Source organism: Pipra filicauda, unplaced genomic scaffold (assembly GCF_003945595.2).
Source record: "Pipra filicauda isolate LSUMZ 115617 unplaced genomic scaffold, ASM394559v2 scaffold112_size3218982_pilon, whole genome shotgun sequence".
In the NCBI taxonomy this organism is placed as follows: Eukaryota; Metazoa; Chordata; class Aves; order Passeriformes; family Pipridae; genus Pipra; species Pipra filicauda.
This window is the reverse complement of record NW_024103574.1, coordinates 627,654-648,081: the sequence shown is the minus strand read 5'-3', so window position 1 is coordinate 648,081 and position 20,428 is coordinate 627,654. Positions and strand designations below refer to the sequence as shown.

Below are 20,428 nucleotides of genomic sequence, written 5' to 3'. Positions count from 1 at the left end.
CTCTGTCGTGCATTACAGCCCTACAGACCTGGGTACATACTCAGAGTCTCCACTTGCCTGGCATTTTACATCCACAAGACATCCTTGCAGCAGTGCAGAAGTCCAGAATAAAACTCTCAGGATAGCTAAGAGACTGGAGGGCTTGGAGACCAATCACCAAACTTGGTAAACTGAAAGGATTGAGAAGAGAGTAACAAGAGTTACGGGGATAATAAACACACCCAAACAACACGTGGTGAAAGGCTGAAGGAAGGGGTTTAACCCAAGGCAGAGAAAAAAATGAAAGGGGTGGAGAAGCAGCACCCACTGCAGAAGGCAGCTGTGACAATCATCAGGTGTTCTCTGCATCCTCTGTGAACAGGGTAAAAAACACACAACCCAATTTACAACAAAGATAGGGAAGGCTCTTAGGACACAGAACTACAGGAGCCATGAGGATGCCTATGGAAATTACAACTTAAGGACGTTATGGAAACCCTTTCCCTGGAGGGCTGCAGGAAAAATATGGTTTCATCAGGATGTGCGAGAGCTGAAAGTGGGCAGGACCCCACTAGCCCCAGCATTTTCAGGCAGCTGGAAGGGAACTTCAAGCCTCCCTGTGCTGGCTGATACCCACTTGGGTATCACCTGCCAGCCAGAGGAGGGAGAATCCCTTCACAAGGGGAAGCTGCAGTTCCAAGATTAGACTCCAGCCCTCGACAGTGCCCAGGCTTTCTCTGCAGAGCACTGTCGGGCATGCAGCCAGAGCAGGGGTGCAGTTCCAGGTATGGCTGTGCTGGGATAAGTGTTAATAGTTCTGCAGGGATGAGCTATCATGGATACTTGCACAGGAGCAAGAGGGGAAGGAGAGCATGTAAGCAGCAGCTGCACAGGCACCCTAAGGCCCTCTCTGAGAAGCAAAGGGGACAAAAGTAAAGAAAAAAAAAAAGGAAAAGCCGAGCTCAAAAGGCCAAGGTTCAAACCTGAAGGTTTGAACTTGGCTCTAGTCAGAAGCACACGTAACTTACACTCCAGATTTTACACTATCGTCCTAAAACTTCTGAAATTTCTACCTCCCCTCAGGTCCATTTATTACCTTTTTTTTCTCTACCTCCCCTCAGGTCCATTTATTACCTTTTTTTTCTCTGATTCTGCATTTCCTCCTATTATCACGATCCCCACCTTTCAGACACATGACATGGCAATAGGTTTCATTCAACAGTATTACCTTTATTTTGTGGTCCAGGACACACTCTTGTATGGTATCTCCCATAGATGATGCCTCAGGAGGAGCGAAAGAATTCTGGCTTCCTCAGAAGAGGGGAGCCTCCAGCCTCCGTGAGGTGCTGGCATAGCTGCCAGACCTTCTCCCACCCCAGCTTTGCCAGGACAGCTCCAGCAACACCCTCTGGGGTAAGCCAGCCTGCCCCAGGCCCGCAACATTGGGTCTAGAGACGATGCAGGATGGTGTCAGGGAAAAGGGTCTTAAAATCCATTTTTACAAACCATGTAAAGCAGCAAAACTACCCAGAACTGGTTAGCTGAACAGCAACATTTCATGCATTTATTACTAATGGTCTACACAACCCAGTCCCAACTTGAGATTTTATTGTTTATGGGCACAACATGTTCATTTTATGGGAACAGACCTGCTCTGTGCTGGGAGACTTCCTGCAAGCAACTGTGGTGTTAATTTAGAAGATGGCATTCTTCCCAAACAGCCATTATTAAACCAATAACCCTATATTACCTCCAGCATCAAGGGGCAATGTGCTGTTGGAGGCAAGACAGAACAAAGGTCCTAGCGATAGTAATTGCAAAAGGGCTTAGGGGCTGTTCTCTTCAGGGAACAGAGGGAGATGCAGCCTGGCCCAACTCCAGAGTGTGTGGTTTTAAAGATCCTCACTTAAGTTGTATTGTGTTGATGTGCAGCCTTAAAGAGCTGCCACTTCTGCACCCATGCCTGGCTGAGTTACAGATGCTGAACTATTTTCAGCATCTCTGCCAGAAATGACATCTCTCATGACTTTTATCATGGAATGGGTGCGTGTTTGTAATCAGCTTGGAAAATCTGTTTCTGAGCTTAATTCTAAAGCTCATCTTTGCTAACAGAAACAACTGTACTCGGTAACACAGGCTACCCGTCCTTCAGAAGCATGGGGAACGATTTGCTGTCCTGGAAAATTGGTCACAGCATAAGCCCACAGGGTTTTGCAACCTCACTGATGCCTTTGGTTTAAGTGCTGAACACACTGTACAAGCACAAATAGGCAGCCTGAACTGGGAGGTCTTCTACAGTGCTAAAATGCCAACCATTTGGATAACCCTGTACTCTAATCAGTAGTTCGTGCAGTAATTTTATCAATTCACAGTGGGAGGCAAGAGGTTAATGCCAAGGTCAAAAACACTACAGAATTCATCTCAATTCTTTCAGTTCTGGCAATCTTAAGGATCAACTTGCATGTTCCTACAGCAAACTTGCTCAAGAAACATCTTATTTAAATGCCTTTGCAAAGTGTCTTTGTGAACAAACCAACCATATAAGCTTTGCAAGGGCAAGGATGTCAGCCACCAGCCTAAGATGGGGCAGACCAGTCATAAATCCATTGCACAGTGGCTGCAGATAGCCTTGCCATCACTGGGGAATGCAACTGTTTACAGATACAGTGCAACCAAACTGATGCAAGCTGTTCCTCGGGGCTTTTTTCAAAGGAATCCCAAAATTTGGTCCTCCCAAGGTGCTTGGAATGCAACATATCCATATAGCAGTCTATCTCAGTCTGTACTTCTGCAAGCAAATGGGTTAATACATTTCCAGTCATTTGGTTTGGCCTAAACAGAGTATCAGCAGTTTTTGTCTAGCTGTGTTTCTTCAACAGGAAGATCATTAAGTAAACAGTTTGCCTAGAGAGGCTGGAATTTCCATCACTGTCTAACCCATTCCTACATCTTGCCAAACATCTGGCAGGAATGAGTTAGGGAACCTTACTTTTCCATGAGGCAGGGTGGCAGGCTTAAACACATCTTGAGGTATCTTCTAGTCCTGCCTCTGATAGTTTGCTGTCTAAATCAAACTGTTTTGGGATCACACATTAGAAACGCATTGATAGGGCTCTGCCATGCAGCTAATAACAAGACTGCCTAAGCCCCTTGAATCTTTCTACATGACATAATTTCTGCATGATTTGTGTATTTCACAATCATGAAGGCATTTTGCCTCCATTAAAGAATCCACAGCTTACAGACAGGAAATTGAAATTTTTTTAATATCCTTTACCCCAGGTGAGAAGGCTGTACCAAACCCCAAAATAGGTCTCAAGTCACCAGGCTTAGCCTCCCTCCTTGCTTTGGACTGAAGAGCAGTGCCCCACTCCACGATATCTTCGAGGCCAGTTGTTTCACAGACAATGATCCCATCACAGACAGCTGCCCAGATAAGCGACCCTCAGCCCACTGCCACTGTGCCCTATGGCTCTGCCAGCAACACTGGGATCCCTCAGCAAATCGGAGGTTTTTGTTCTCATCTTTAGCACCCTCATGGGTTCCCAACCCGAAGACCCAACAGAAGCCTCGTTTTTCATGTTCACAACAAGCTGCAGAAGAGTTATACTTGGGACTGTGAGGTTTCCTGCCCAACTCCCAGTCTTAAGAATCGAGAAGTCTGAAAGCCAAAACCTGTTCCTGCAAGCAATGAGAATGACAGTCAACATCACAGCTGTAGGAGCACCTCGTTTGTTGAACTTGACTTCAAGTGCAGGAATCACAGTCTAGCCCATTGCCTTCACATAACCATACACCACCAATTGCTGTGCACATCCCTGGAAATACAATATACAGAACAGCTATTTCTGTAAGATTTTTATTAAAAATACAGTCCACAAAGCAGATGCCCCATTCTCAGACATGACTGGCAGTGTCTGGGCATCCTGCTTTGCTACCAGAGGGGGCAGCTCAGGACTGCAAAGCCATTTATTTAGCAGCAGAAAGCCTTTCACAAGTGTCAGCATCCTGCCTTATACCAAGAGGCCTGATACCTGCTCAGGACAGCCACAGCTCTGTTGCATCACTGGAAGCAGCTTCCAAAAGGTCAATTTATTGGAAAACTAAAGGATCTTCAGAGAAAGGAGTTACAGTGGCAGGAGCAAACAAAATGGGCAATTTCTTACTTCCTCTTGTTTGAACAAACACGGAAGTCTTTCTTCCGGGGCCATACATACGTTCTGAAAACTCCATTAGCCAAATTAAAACAGTGGTAGATCATGTAGATTGAACATATGGAAAAAAAAGAGAAAAATTATGCTGAAGTACTGTATCTTAGTTAGAAACCATACCTGCAGGATTTACTAGGAGCAGTAACTCATACCTTTTCCTTCTTAGATTACAGGCACCACAGAACGAATTCAGCATAAGGTACAGAGCTTTTACTATGCAAACACACTTCTCACCCATTAAAAAAATAGATTAGAGGAAGATATAAACATCTTATTTATTAAATCAAATAGAAATGCAAAATATATTTTACATGCCTTACATGGAAAAGAGATGAACTTCCAAGACTGTAAAAGCAAGACTGTGTCAGTTGACACGCAGGAAATAGGAACATTATAAACAGTCACAGAGAGGAGGAAGGACTGGGGGGAGGTAACATGGGGATTATGGGCAGTTCCTCCCCCCTCTGAGAAAGATTCCCTAAAAACAATAATGGAGTTTATGCTGAGCAAGCATTAGAAGCCTGAAATTAACTTTAACATACACTTATTTTGGAGGAACTTGTCTAAAGAAGTACAGTTGGCTAATAACTAGTCAAAACAATGGTCTAAATTATGTATAACATATTCATTAAGTGGACACAGGTTTATTTTTTGAGTATACCATACTCATATGAAAGACACAGGTTTATTTTCTGAACATCAACAGGGTCAGCAGGAGAATCAGAAACACCAAAAAAAGCTTTTAAAAGCTAGATCGATACACAGCCACATTCTGCGTGACTCTTCTATTTCAGAAAAGGAAAAACGGATGATAAATAGAACTATTTTTCTAAATATTTTAATTATTTTGCCATCCTCCAACTCCTCCTCCCTCCTACACACAATTTCTTGGAAGCTGAAATTACACTCAACAACAAATACAAAGCATACACCAATAGTATATTCCACAGTTTTTCTAAAGAGTCAATAGTCCAGCAATTTTAAAGTGATCTATGTGCAAAAAATAAACAAATTAAAGAGTTTCTTAAAAAAAAATAACCCATTGCAGCCTTAACTTCTACTTAAAAAAAAAATATATGAGGATTAGCACTAAGTTTCTCAGGGGAGGACAGATCAGTAACTGCAAGTATTCTGCCTAACCTGTGACTTGGTGTTGTAAAACTGTCAACATCCCAAGTTTACTACCTGCTGGCAAGTGGAAAACAGACCATATCCCCATGAGAAGTAGGAAAACCACTATTCATAAACTGGTCTTCTGATATACATAAACATACGGTGCAGGTATGTATTCAGAGACTGCTACCTACAGCTGAGAACAGTCCTCCCAGCATGACTAACAGTAAATTATTAACAATAAAATGTGCAAGACTCCTAAGAGCAGTATTTGAAATGTTCCTGCCTGCTCAATGCCTCTAGGCCTAAACTATCCCCTCATTAATAGTGGTGTGAGTCAGGGCAGCTCTGGTGAAGTTACAGTAGAAATCACTGTGCATGAGGATTTCTGTGAGAAGAACAGTCCCTTAAACTACAGACTAGTTCAGTCCTGACCACACTACAATAGGGAATTGTGTTTAAACCATGAGTAATCATGCAATCATCTCCCAGCATAGTACTTCTTTTCTGCACACATGGAATGTAAATGACCGAGATTTACAACTGATGATTTTGCAGATTTAATGGATTATATTTCTCTAATGGTTCTGGCAATGCAAACTCAAGTTAAAAAAACAACATTTAAAAAAAAAAACAAAACAAAAAAAAACCCAACAACAAAAATCCCACACTCACTGCTGTTTTTTTCTTTATTTGATGACTGATCTGGCACACAGTTAGGGTTTGCTAACAGTGTGTAAGTGTTCAAAGACATCGAATTACTTGGGCTGGGGTGGGGAGAAGGGTGCTCTTATGGTAAAGTCCAGGTGTGGAAGACACCACAACAGGTGATAAAACTTAATCATGTTTGAGTAAATCAAAAATCTTATGTCTGTCATTAGTCCAGTAAATGAAACAGACACCCCAGGTCCTAATCAAGGGCTATGAAAAAAAACCAATCAACTCATAAAACACCTCGAGTTTCCCAGATGAAAACTCAGAGGAGCAAAATATGAGCACCAAAGTCACTTGGTGTTTAATGACTTTCCAAGTCACCTTGCAATAAACAGTTCAACTCTCAAAACTATCCACAACTTGAATGCCAAGTGGCTGTATTCTCCCTTTTACCACCCACTGCTGCATAGGACAGAGGAGTTATGGAATCTGAGGGGGAGATCAGTTGCAGGAAGGTGACCAGTCTTTGTTTGAGTAAAGGAGCAACACACCAGACCACAGAAGGAATCTCACCCAACAACATGAGGCCTTGAGGATGAAGAATGACACAAACCATTGAGGTACTGGAGCATGTCCAGAGAAGGGCCATGGAGCTGCTGAAGGGTCTGGAGCACAGGTCTTATGAGGAGCAGCCGAGGGAGCTGGGGTATTTAGTCTGGAGAAAATGAGGCTTGGAAGGGATTTTATTGCTCCCTACAACTACCTGAAAGGAGGTTGGAGTGAGGTGGGGGTCAGTCTTTTCTCCCAGAAGCAACAGGCCAGGAGGACACAGGCTCAAGTTGTGCCAGGGAAGGTTTAGATTATTAGGAAAAATTTCTCCACTGAAAGAGTGGTCAAGCATTGGAACAGGTTGCCCAGAGAAGAGGTGGAATCACCAGCCCCAGAAGCATTCAAAAAAAGCACAGACGTGGGTTTTAGGGACATGGTTTAGTGGTGGATTTGGCAGTGTTAGGTTAATGGTTGAACCTGATGAACTTAAAAGTCTTCGCCAACCTAAACAATTCTATAATTCTATGAAACCACATACCTTAATGGAGGGAAATGGTGGTTCCGGTGCAGTTCAAATCACAGCCAAACTGTTTTTATTTGCCAAGGATGGCTAAACACTAACAACACAATTCAGTGTGTGCTTCAAGTGCTGTTAGACACATACCATATACAACATTTAGCCTTGGTTTTCCTCCCCATAATGCACTAAAATAAAACCAGACCTTAAGGAATAACTTGCATAGTAAGAAAAGGTCATCAATTTAATCATTAACTTTAAGCAGGCAAGCAAATTTGTAAACATTCAAAAGCGGCAGCATCCAAGTTACAAACAATTTAAGGAAAAAAGAATTGAGATTATTAAGGTTCTTTATCCTCTCAAAAATTTTGGAAATGATCTTTTGAAACACTGCAAACATTGAACACTCAGTTATACCTCTTCTAATCCTGCTAGCAGTCCTGCCTTCCAACAAATTCTGCTTTCTAAAACACATGTCTCACAACTGCTGTACTTTTTAGCATCTGCCATTTGGAAGTCAGCTATCAGAGCACTTCACCTCCGTCTAAATCCCATTAGCAAAGGGAATGCTTGTGTCTTGATTCAACACCTCCTTAACTTCTGAGGGCAAAGCATCAAAGAGGTGATCTTCCACTACGAGCCCACTTTTCCTGAGAAGCTGACACTGCCCCAGCGTAACTGGCAGACGGTCCAAGCAGTTTCCCTTCAGTTCCAGGTAAGTCAGCTGCAACAGCTGACTTACTTTATCTGGGATTGAGGTAATACAGTTTTGTCCCAGACTCAAAGTCCTCAATTTAACACATTTAAACAACTGTTTTGGCAAAACGTCGACTTTGTTTCCTGTGATGTGAAAATGCTGAAGATTTTGAAGCAAACCTATTTCCACTGGAATCACCGCAATTGAGTTGAAGCTTACATCTAAACACCTAAGTTTCTGTAAACTGAACACTGCGGCAGGTAAGGTTTCGAGTTTGTTATTTGAGAGATAAAGAGACTCCAAATTCTTTATGTGGGTAATGGAGGAAGGAATGCTAACTATTTTATTGTGCCACAGCTTTAAACAAGTCAGTCTTTTTAAATGCTGGAAACTGATGATTTCTTCAATTGTGCGTATGCTATTTGACTTTAAATCCAGCTCCTGTAAGTTAGAAAGACTGAAGATGGCATGGGGAATTCTCTCCAGTTCACAGTTCTGCAGTTCCAACTCCGCAACATTAGTCATTTTCTTAAGGCTATTGAGTACCACAAGCTTAGTGCCATCATTATGAATGACTAGTTTTGTCAGATGTGGTGCTACATCTGTGATATTGGGGGGAATTTTGGTCAAATTGCTCTTCACATGGAGAATTTTAAGGTGTCTCAACTCTCTAAGAGATTCAAGCCCTATCATTTTATTGTTTTCAGAGTTCAAGTTGCCTATCAAGTACAATTCACGGAGGGTTTTGAGCAAATACACCCACGCAGGAATTTCTGCAACATCTGTGAACTTCACATGAAGGCATCTCAAGTGGTCCCGGAGGAAGCTGAAGGCCGTCTGCTCGACCTTTGCAGGGCAGTGGTACAGATGAAGCTCCTGAAGATTTGTCATCTGGGAAATTTTGGCTGTAATTTTTGCTTCAGGAATCAGCTCCAGTTTCAACACATCCAGATCCGTCAGATCAAACACTGCATCCGGGACCCCCGACAGCATGAAGAGGTGCAGCTCCTGCTTGTCCTGGGCATTGCGGGAAACATGTTGCCGAAGCTTTTCGTAAGTCCATTCATGGTTTAAACTAATGCCGCGTAGTTTGTTCTCGCTCACCTCTGACAAAAAGACACCAAATCGCTTAGAATACAGCTGGTCATACTGATCTACCATATGCAAGAGAAATGCAAAATCATTTTTGACATCAGGGATATCACTGAAGCTACTCTCTTCTCTGACCTTTTCAAAAGAATATTCTTTTAAAGGTATTCGGACCAGCCAGAAAAGCGTGTAGAGGCAGATAAAACCATACACACAAATGAGGGAAATATAGCTGATAAGCAGCTTCTTCAACATATAAGCCATATTGTGTGTACATTCAAACTGTGTGTAGCCAATCAGATGTTCCACTTTCGGGTTGCAAATGTGTTCAAAACTAATGGTGTTGACAAAGTTCGCAGTATAGCAGAGTATAAATATGAACTTGACAGTCTTGATGACAGTCTGGCCAACATAGAGCTTATAAATCAGATCACTGTCTTCCACGTGAGCCCGGAACTTACGGACTTTCTCAAACAGTGCTTTGGCTTGTTCTCCATCTTTCTTATCTAAAATCGTGACGCTGGGAATCTCAATCATCGGCTTGTCAGCTGAAAATTTGAAGCCAGATTTGGTTATCATGGGAGTGCTAGCACTTGGGCTTCCTTCATCACTGCTAGTGGAAACATACTTGGGCAGGGACTGGGCACCAGTTAACCTCTGTTTGTTCTCCTCGGAGTCCTCACATGCCGTTTCGGACAATGCTTTTGTAGTCCAAGGGGACTCAAAACACTTCCCCAATATAGACACAAAATGCTCAATTTTTGAGCAAGTCTTGGGATACTTGAACCAAAAATTGCTACTGACTATCAAAATGATAGTATGGATGAGAACAAGATAGGGAAAATACTTTGAGTACCACGGAAGAGCCAAATGATAGCACATCTGGTTAATAAATATGTACTGCTGAAAATCCAAATTTGTTTTACGGCCTGAGGAATCTTTCTGCTCCTTCTTCAGCTCCTGACCTGATTCAGTGGATTGATACTGAGAAGAGGTAGCTCCGCTCAGAAAAATGTCAGGTCTTACAGTAGTACTTTCAAAGGAAACAGTTCTCATTGATGCTTCTTCTCCTTGACCAGTGGTTGTTTCAACAGTGGTAAAGTCAGCCTTTCCTGATGTATCAGGCTGCACTTTTGAATTTACAGTAGACTGCAAAACTGGCAAGCAGACCACCTGGTCTTTTGTCAGCTGCATGGTTCCAGCAAAAATGGCAACCATTAACATAACAACAGCAAGATAATCCATAAATACATCCCACCATGGTTTCAAGATACGGTAAGTTGGCTGGATGTCATTGAGCGATGCAACTTCTGCAAGGGTAAACATTCCTACAAGAGAACAAAGACAAAATCAGCATTGTCGACTGGTGAGATTATAGTATGTGAAAAGTAAAATGCTGTAGCTGATATGTATTAATAACAAGAAATGCAATGACAGACTATGCTGCACAAAATTCAGTTCTGTAAAAATGGCTACTTGAGTAGCATACTTGAGTTGGATGGAGCCCTGAACAACCTGATCTAGTGAGTGACATCCCTGCCCATGCCTGGAGCGTTGGAACTAGATCATCTTAAGGTCCCTTCCAATCCAAACCATTCTATGATTCTATGATTGCATCAAATGGTACTGTATGCATTTTTCTCCTCCAATTAAATTCAACCCAGCTAACCAGGAAAAAAAAACCCACAACTTTCTCTTAACATAATGGGGAAAACATTTTTTCAGATTATCATCACAGCCCAGTGATCATAGGAAGCTGGTTAGTGCAGGTAGCACAGGAGCAGACTGCAAGGCTTTCACTTTATGTTAAACATATGCACTGTGAGTCAAAGCAGCAAACTGATCATGTGAGAATCCAAACATCTTTGCAGCTTTAAATTGATTGCTTTGCTTTTTGTTTTGACAAAATATAAGAGAACTTAACTAATCAGCTTTTTTAAAAAATAAGCTTCCTGTGCAAGCAGGATGTGGTAAAATCATCATTTTAACTGCTGAACTTATGACCCAAATTTGTCACTTCTAAAGAAAAATATCTAGCTTATGTACACACATGCAACAGGGAAGAAGACAGGATGTACATTATCAAAGAGTCCAGCCCCCTTTGCTTGGGAGAAGAAGGGCTTAGCAGAGCACAAGGAGATCAAAGCAGGCAGTACTAAGATGTATTAGATTTATTATTTTTAACTTGTAGCATACCAGTTCATACAGAGCTGCACCTTACACACCCTAAAAGACAGTGTCACAGGCAATGTACATACAACATGATAATTATTTCTAGAAACCAGACATTTCTATATGCAGAACCCAAATATCAGCCTCCACCTATATGGCCAAAGGCATGCATGAACACCCCTCCTTCCCACACCAGTGCAAGCAGCTCCTCGTCTGTGGGAAAGGCCAGCGGTCCTCCTTACTGGCATGGAGCTCACGATGAAAGCATCTCCTCCAACACAGAGAAGGATCCTGGCCCCAGCCACCCACACTCTGCTCCCAGAAGCTTTTACCACTTTTGCATACCAAGCCTGGGATCTGGTGAAAGCAGCCAGATAGGAGAGGGCTTTATCTCACTGCAGCACTCATCTCCGTTGGTGCTCTTGGCGCAGTTGCCAAAACTTAGAAGTTAGGGCTCAGTTTCTCAGGGAACCAGCAGAAGGAGCTTCCAGCTCTCACTTTACTTTCCAGTGGGGAAATGAATGGCAAATACTCCTCCCTCATCAGTAATACAAGCTGTCGAGGTCTTACAGTTCTCCCAGCTCCACAAGAGCCTCCTCCCAGCAGCATGGTTCCTGAGCCTTTTCCCACACACCTCCCCAGGGCTGTAGTTGCTGTAGAAAGTGCTGAAGCACAGACCAGTAACACACCCTACAGCTATCAAAGCCTTGCAGTGCCTTACTTGGGAGTTAGCTACAAACTCCCAACTCCTTTAATGTCTCCCAGTGCTTACCTACACTGAGTCACAGCATGACTGCTTGCCCTAGAATTGTTATCTTCAACATTTAAATAACAGTGTGCAAATGAACAGCATTAGTCATTTGTGCTAGTGTGAACAGATAGATATAAAGGATCCTCCAAACTCCTAAGGCCCAGTTGTCACCTGCTCAGGACAGGAGAACCACAAAACAGCAGCAGAGGTGACTTTTTTCCCTGCATGGATTTTTTTTCCTAGGAAGCTCTTTGGAAGGGATAGTCTCAGTCTCCAGACTGTTTTCGCTGTGGTCTCACCTACACTGGCTGCCACAAGAACTTCTCACCCACTGGTTACTAGTGCAGTAGTTCAGCAGGAGAGCAAAAAGCCAAATGCATAACAAGGGCAAGTCCTGCACACACCCAGCTGCTCACACAGCTATGCCATGTCCAGGGAGAGGACAAGCAGGATGGGAAGGAGGAATGAGTTGACTGCTCTAACAAAATAGGTAGCTGCTACTGCATGTTCCTCTGGGGCTAGCCTTTCCCTCAACTTTGCACTAGCTAATTATGTGGGAAGTTACTTTGCGGTTTGGGGCACAGCCTGCAGAATTCCTTTCACAGAATAAAGGTGATTTTTTTGCTTCTGCCATGAGAACACATGGATAAAGCACTGAAACCCAAGCAGTGCAGACACAGCCGCTCTAAACAAGTGAAATAATGGACAGAAATAACAAAGCACAAAGTGGTTCCAGCTAAAGACTTAGAAAGAACAATAAAAAAAAAAAATCTAAAGCTTAAAATCGCCTCTACCAGACCTCTGTCTTTCACAAACAAAATGATTTCCAAAAAGGTTAGGAGACACAACAGAGCCTGTGTGATCCTCTTTGTAAGGCAGTAGGCAGCATGGTGTAACAGGAGCTTTACACCAAGAAGTACCACATTCAATGTTCTCAACATGTCTTTTCTTTCAAGTTACTGATACTCACAGAAGAGCTGCTGTTTTGGCAGAGATTAGCAATTATAAAACACAAAAACCTCCTCTGTGGCATTACTAACACTGTGTTTCATAAAAGACAGGCAGACCTTTCTCTAGCTGGCAAAAATCAATTCCAGGAGCTGAAAACAGGTTTCTGTCTTCACATGTCTAAAATGTTTAAATGCTCTGAGTCTTTAAAACCAAAATGAAAAACTATAAACCTACACACAGTATAAGACACATTCTGACAGGCTGCAAATAAATCTGATATCTTCTCTCTTAAATCCATCATTACATGTAGTGGTGTTTGATTTTATTAAACTAATAACCATATAAGTTAACTTTTATTATATTTCTGCACATGCTTAAAAATCAAACTATTAAGAGGTACTCAGAGCAATGGGTCTGTACTGTATCATAATGGGTTTGGGTTTTCTTTATTCCACAGCTGAATTTAAACTATTCAAAGCTTTTTAAACCTGCTTTTAAACCCTGATGTCCGGAATATTCCTTGGAGTAGGTAGATCGTATTTTCATCACAAATTCTCAACTCTTATTTTAGAAGTGCCAGACTGGGGTTTGGGTTTCATTATGAGCTGCAATGATAACACAGAAGTAAGGAAAAAAGAAAGAAAAAAAGGATGCAAATGCCAGTCTGTGTCTGGCAGGCAGAGCCTGCAACACCCTGCCACAGGTGGCCCCTCCAAGACTAGTGCGTGGTCTACTCCCAACCCTGATACAGAAGAACTCTGTAAGCAGGTAGCTCAAACTGAAATGTTAAAATTTCTGATGTCTCATGGTGAAAACATGCATTTATTTCAGCCCTTTTCAGGGCTTGCAAGGCACCAAATGGACCCTGAGGCTCAGCAGAACATGGGGTCTTGACAAACCAAAATCCCAAGAGACTCAAACTAGAAAACTGTGGTTCTTGAAGAGAAATATTTTTTAATTCCCAACATGGACTTTAAGGATAGCCTCCTTTTTAAAATACTATATTTAGTTTAGTTTTAATAAGCACAGATTTTAATTCAAGCCTATTGCAGCCTATGATCCTTAGGGCTGCACAGCTACACAAGGACTTTTAATTTTAACAAATAATCTTTTCCTCCCAACCCCTTTGTCTCCAGTTCTGTAACTTGGATGATGTTCTAGCATAACATTAACTTCTCCAAGCTCCATCCATTAACTTTCTATCTACTGGGTGTATGCTCTCTCCTGAACAAAAAGCAACAAAAAAAAAATCTCTAGCCTAAATAAATGCAACTGTTCTAAGCACAGCTGTTTCTTGCTACCTTCTAAGATTTCAGGTGGAAAGACTTGAAATTCTAAAAGCAGTGTGGTAGTTTGACCTGGACTTGTAGAATTAAACCCACTTTGTTCATTTTGCAGTTATACAAGTTACAGTGCGAATGGAATGTCAAGAGGAAAAAATTACAATGACAATAAAATTGTTACATGCTCATGTTAAATCAGCAAGGGTAGCAACTAATTTCATAAATCATTCCTAAAAATTGTAATAATTTCATTAGTTTGAAAGGAAAATTACAATAGAAAGAGCTCGGAATGTGATTAGCTTGGTGAATTTCTGACATATTTCAGGCTATAAATGCTGAAATACAAAATGGACATATTGGGGATATTTCCTAAGAAACTGTTCTAGCTTAAATACAGAAGTTAGCGGAAAAGGAAGCAGCGGACTGGTATGTCACTAATGTTTATTTACATCCTACTTCTTCCTGTACTCACAGATAAAAACTGTCTGTCCTGTAAGTCACTGGCCCTCCTGTCTTAAAAGCATATTTAAAGTTAAAGCAAATTCAAAGTCAAAACAAACAAATAAAACAAGAACTGTAGCATATGATCCACTCAATTTACTCTCAGGTTCCCAAGACTCCGAACAAGTCCACTTTGTTTCAGGAAACAAAAAGATTCCTGAATTCGCCCTGTCACTGCAACTGGTAAAGAATTTTCTAAAAAAACCTCAACATTTCTAGCTGAAAACAAAAAGTGCTACCATGAACAAAATTGTTTTCTCCCTTCCCACAGGAAATTAAGTTTTCCCATAACTAAAAGGCTGTGCTAGCTTGCTTTTGATCATGTGACCATAGGTTTAAATTTATTTTCACTGTATATTTTGTTGTCTCTTTCCACCAACTGTTTCTATTTCCCTTTTCTACCTCTGAAGGCAGACTATTAGACATTAATGAGATAAGAATGGATTATGAGATTCCTGTTAGCCAGGACCCTGCAAATATCAGTTGTTCCACACACAATCTGCACAGGTCAAAATGATGGCATTATCTTTTTTTTCTTTTCTTCTCCAAAGAATCAAGTGTAAGGAGCCCCAGAACCCCTGTGAAATTATGCATAAAGACATACAGAAAAGCCTACGAATGAATTTATGCATTCTGAGCATGCTGACACATTCATTTTCATAGTGTTTCTCTACCATATGAAGTGTTTTGCTACTTCTTCAGTGAGGAAAAGTACTGCAGAACATTAACACCAGAAAGCAAGGCTGAGAGTGGCTTATGTTATCAGATACTTCCTGATTGGTGCTTTTGTCTCTGAAAAATCAGAAATAGACTGAACATAAAAAGCTTCATAGAAAAAGATTTTCATTATATTTTTCCACCAAATTAGAATCATAAGAATTCCCTCTCACTGTTTCTTCCCTAAACATCTGACTGCAACCAAATCTACTCATTTTAAAATCAATCTGAAAGATCTAGGTTGATTTATTTTTGTTTGGCTATCCCATAATGGATGATAACTGAAGAAGGAAAAAGGAACGAACACAAAGCTGAAAGGAGATTTCCTATAGAAAAACATTTCAAGTAAGTTCTCCAACAGCTTTTATTTATAATTAAATCTCATTAGATAAATATATATGGAAACATATGATGCTGTTATTTGATAACACACTTAAATGATTAAGGAGGAATCATTAGCACTACTCATACACTCATCATTTGAGAAACAAAATCAATGTAACAAAAAACTCCCACATCATCCATATCCCCAGTTCCCCCATCCCACTGCCCAAATTGCACAGCTATAATTTTGGACTTTCCCTTAAAGGGAACATATAATCTCTGATATAGTCTGCAAATACATTCTCCAATTAAAGAATCAACACCTTCATGAGCAACACAAACCTCTCTGACAGTAACTTGCTAAATGAAAAATTATCAGAATCTAATTTCTCTCAGACTGCATACAGAAATATTAGGCTTCAGTAAGATGGAGACAAAAAATAAGTTTCTTTACCTAATCAATGTCAAATTGGTACCACTTACAAAAATGAAATCTACAAAAAAACTTTTTTCTTTTTTTAAAATCTTCAAAAATTCTGCCCTTCAAAGCTGGGCTTTTTCAGGTTGTATAACACTCTAACTTACTTTTGGATGCTGCTATTTAAGTGTTTACATTGAATCTTCCTTGTTTACCAGCTCTTTGAAGGTCTAGTGCTACACATCACTCCTACACAGATGGTTTTGTAATCAATGTGATATTTAAAAAGCAGTATTAGCAGCCATTATTTCCCTAACAATAAACTGTCAAATCTTACCTCATTCTTGCCTTGCTGTAAATGACCAGAGAGGTCTGTTTAAGGATGATTTCCCAAACAGGAGCCCAATGTTATATTTCTGAGTAGCTCCCCAAAATACTCAAGGATTATTAACACTATTAAAGCTCCCCAAATCCCCCCGAAGATTATTATCACAATTAACTGTGTATTTGCCACATCAAACTCTGTGTCTACAGAGCATAGAAAATTAGCAATTTCCCACTCTGCCTACTGCAGTACTCCTGAGATGCTCTTACAAGACAGCTGCTTTGACCAAAAGTCCAAGCTTCAGTTTTCACTGACATTTATTCCCAGGCTTCAGAGTGCAGTGAAGGCACCAAGGATCTTTCAGAATACAACTTATTGGTTTTTGACCTTGAAAACCTCAGAGAGGCCCTAAGCTGAACATTCAGCAACACCTCTCCATCTTTACTTCTCACAGGTTAGCAGCAGAGACCAGAAAGAGCATGAAAGAAGAGATGGGAGAAGGAAATAAGTCTGGAGGGAGGTCCATGAGCATCCCTTCTCGTGGGTCCCTATAGCTGGTAAAGAGATCAGTATTATATGTGTTACAATTGAAGTCAGTTAATCACATGTGATTTATAGTTATAAAACAAACCTCCCAGCAAGGCAACACGCAAGAAACCAAAAGAGATGGTTAATGAGGCTAAACCCCAGCAGGGTAAATACTGAACTTATATGCTTTCCCTACCTGTACCCACGAACACCCAGGCATTTGAGGGGCACAACTGCCAGAACAGAAATCCTCCAGCAGAGTAGCAAAGACCTTGCAGGTGAAGGCAAAGAACACACCTCAGTGTACCCCGGCACATGCGCTCCCAACCTTACACTGCTGTTACAACCACTGTTACTTATGCAATGCCAATTCATCCTTCTTTTATCTGAGGCAGCACATCCCCAGCAATCAAAGTCACACCACCAAGGCTGAGTGATCAAATTTCCAACAGCATTTTCTGTTTTACCTAGAGCAAGAACAGTGAGAGGACATTTTGGATCTCATTGCACAGAATTCCCAAAACACCCAGACCAGGAATACCGAAAAGACAGCCTAACCTGTGTGTGTAAGACTCCCAGTTTAACACCAAGAATTTCTATTCAAGTGTAGACACACCTGAAAGCTACTGCAGTTGATTCAACCTGTGTTGCCATGGACGTACAATGCAATTAAAAGTTACACTGTACAGTTGCTTGCGCTCAAGTGTAAACATTTAATCTCGTTGCCATTTCTAAATCTGCTGTTCCCCTATCTTTTAGGCAGTGAGGTTTCTGCAGTGTTTTCACGACCACTATCAGAAGTACAAGAACACACAGTAAACATCTGGCACTTCTAACCAGAGCACTTTGGGAATTTATCCAGTTGCAAAAGCAAGCTGCACCAAAACAAAAGCACATCTGGTAACTCTAGTCCCTAGAGGCTGCTTTTTATCACTAAAAAACTCTAGCAATACAATTAAAAAAATAAATTAAAAAGACTGGAAGAGAAAAAGGCAAAAAATATAACAAACTTATTTCCATTTTAGTTTAGAAATCTGAAAAACAGAACAGTTAAAAATGGTTTAGATCCTGAGCTATTTATGTAAAAGCAAATTTAAACAGTAAGTCCACATGGCTATAAAGCTTGTTACATGCAATTGTTTTATCTCAGATAGAGATGATACTCAGCGACTCATGCAATTCCTCTGAAAAATTCTCCTTTCTGATCCACAACCACACACTGCCAGTCTCTGTCTCATCTTGTTCTGGATTCACTTGGAACCAGAGCAACTTCAAAGTGGTAAGAAATTGAACTTGGCATACACAGAGCTGATAGTTTGGTGATTTTAAGCCACAGAATGTAAAGATACAAATCTTATTACAGGATATATTTGTAGCTCCAACTACACACCCTAAACATACCTAAAGAATAGGAAGGAGTGCCTGTCACAGAGAAAGAAATGTGTTGCTGAAGTCCACTTTGCTGTAGATTTTCATAGCCCCTCTTAAGGGCAAAATGACCTCTCCACCAGAAGTCTAGGTTTACTTAATTTCTAAACTGCATTCCCATCTGAATGGAAGCAGGTTTACCAGGTAACTAAAGTAAATTATTTTCAATTAATACTTTCCCCTTCTTTTTATTCTGAATGGACATTGTCAGCAACCTTGCATTGGAACATTTACAGCATCCTCATGGAGATCTAGAGCCAAAAGTAGACAAAAAGTTCCTTTAACTAAAGAACAGACTCTGTTGTTCCCTGTGTGAGCTGGTTTATCTCTTCAGCCAGCAAACACGGTGACTTGCACTGGGTTACACACTGAACAGAAGTTTCATACGAGATTTGCACACATAGGAGCTACTGTATTTTCCAGTATCTGCAGTGACACTGACTACATCCACTAGTTAAAAGCAACCTAGGAAAGGTCACATAAATTAAAAAATTAAAACAACAAAAGCAAATTAAACAAGTATATACACACAAAAAAAGCCCCCAGTGACACAACAAGCAACATGTAAACAGGAGCCTCCTACTCGCACATCAGAGTTCCTCTGCTTCTGCCAAGATCTTTTCTGTAGCAAGAGCAGTGGGAAGGTGCATCAAGTGCAGCTGAGAATCAGGATATGAAAAAATATGCTTTAATTCCACCTTTCCTTTTACCCACTATGCTGGTTTGATAAAAAAATAAAAAGGCTAGCTTATAGCTCAATAAATAAGCTGCACCCTCAGTTTTTCAAATACACACTCTCTCCAACTCTTTATGGGACAACAGTCAAACTGTGTTCCTACTTAAATGTCACACAGCTTCTTTTCTCCCCAGAGAGAAGGGGATACTTCCTCACTCAAGCCAAGGGCTAGCTGTCAAGCCACATCACAGAAACTACTCTTGGTAACAGTTAAGCAGCCTCTGACACCCCCCGCTTCTGTCTCCCCCCACCCTGGGCACACACCACACAACTGAGAGCCTGCTCCCAACCCTACCTGCTCTTTATCAAGCAGAGATCTCCTACGCTTCAGACATCCTGCCAGATGGGTAACAACGATGACTTCTCATGTAAAACTCTGATCAGCAGATGAAGGATGACTTATTAATATTACCGCACTCCTGCCAAGCTTTCAATAGCTGAATCTCCAGTGGTTTCATGCCAGGAAAAATGCCTGCAGCTGAAGCATTTATCCTCAAAGGGATTTATTTAAGTTTACTATACTTCTTTTTCCTCTTCTAAACTTAAGCTGCTTTCTGTAAGAGGTAAGCTATTTGCTTAGTCCATCTAGTCCCATAATTGGTTCAGGGTGTGTACTTCAGTACTTAAACATAAGAAGGAATTGCACTACAACACATATTTTGGAGGCTGTTGTTTTGAAATTTTGCTGATGAGTTCAGGTCACCTCCATTTTTATGCTTTATTTTCTCAAAACTCCATTCAAAATGTTGCCTTAAGGATAGAAAGAACGTTCCAAAAGACTTGCTGTCCTCACTGAGATTGCAGCATTCCTGCTCTAACAAGAAAACTTTCAGCTCTGCAAAAAGGTTCAGTAAGGCTCTGTTGTGTTGCTTGCTGCCATTCACCAGCACTGACAGATCCATACAGCCTCTAATTTAAATATTTACTATTAGTAAATTTATATTACTATTTGACCCAAACGCTCCAGTTGCAATTTAACCTCTGCACTGAGGGCTCTCCAGCAGGGAGTGGGCAGACAACCCTTGCCCCTGAAGGCTCACAATCTAAAACTGATTATTTGTTAGGCAATGATAAGCGTGTTTGTGGCTGTAAAATTCAAAGCAAGAAGCCAAAACTCCTCAGGCTTCCAGAAGAAGACAGAAACAAGGGGGATAACAGCATGATTTAACATTTTAATGCACTACTATCTTTGAGAAGGCTTAACATTATGTCCAGATAAATCCATTTACAGTTACAGCATTGCTATATACTTAACCTTACTCCTTCCCACTGGTTTGAGGATGGTGCTATCTCAAAAATAAGGCACTAAACACAGCAGATCTTGAAATGTACCTTTCCAGTGAAACAGACAGTGAAGCTTTCCCTTCCAGTCAAATCTGTTTTAAAACAGATAATGAAGCTTTCGAGTATACACTTCAACTCAAACAAAATAAAGATACAGAAAAGTATACATTTCACTCAATCTCATCTACAGACAGATACCAC

General features: G+C 41.0%; 1 protein-coding gene across 4 annotated transcripts in view; it reads right to left on the bottom strand.

Annotated features, from left to right (window-relative positions):
- Nucleotides 1–7,071: 7,071 nt before the first annotated feature.
- The window catches only part of LRRC8D (leucine rich repeat containing 8 VRAC subunit D), a 56,308-nt gene continuing 42,951 nt past the window's right edge, over nt 7,072–20,428 (bottom strand). For all 4 annotated transcript variants that reach the window (XM_027712362.2, XM_027712357.2, XM_027712347.2 and 1 more), the window contains one exon: nt 7,072–10,137. In XM_027712362.2, coding sequence (XP_027568163.1) covers nt 7,568–10,135 — 2,568 coding nt within the window. In that variant the 5' untranslated portion in view covers nt 10,136–10,137 and the 3' untranslated portion in view covers nt 7,072–7,567. The remainder of the gene's footprint in view (nt 10,138–20,428) is intronic.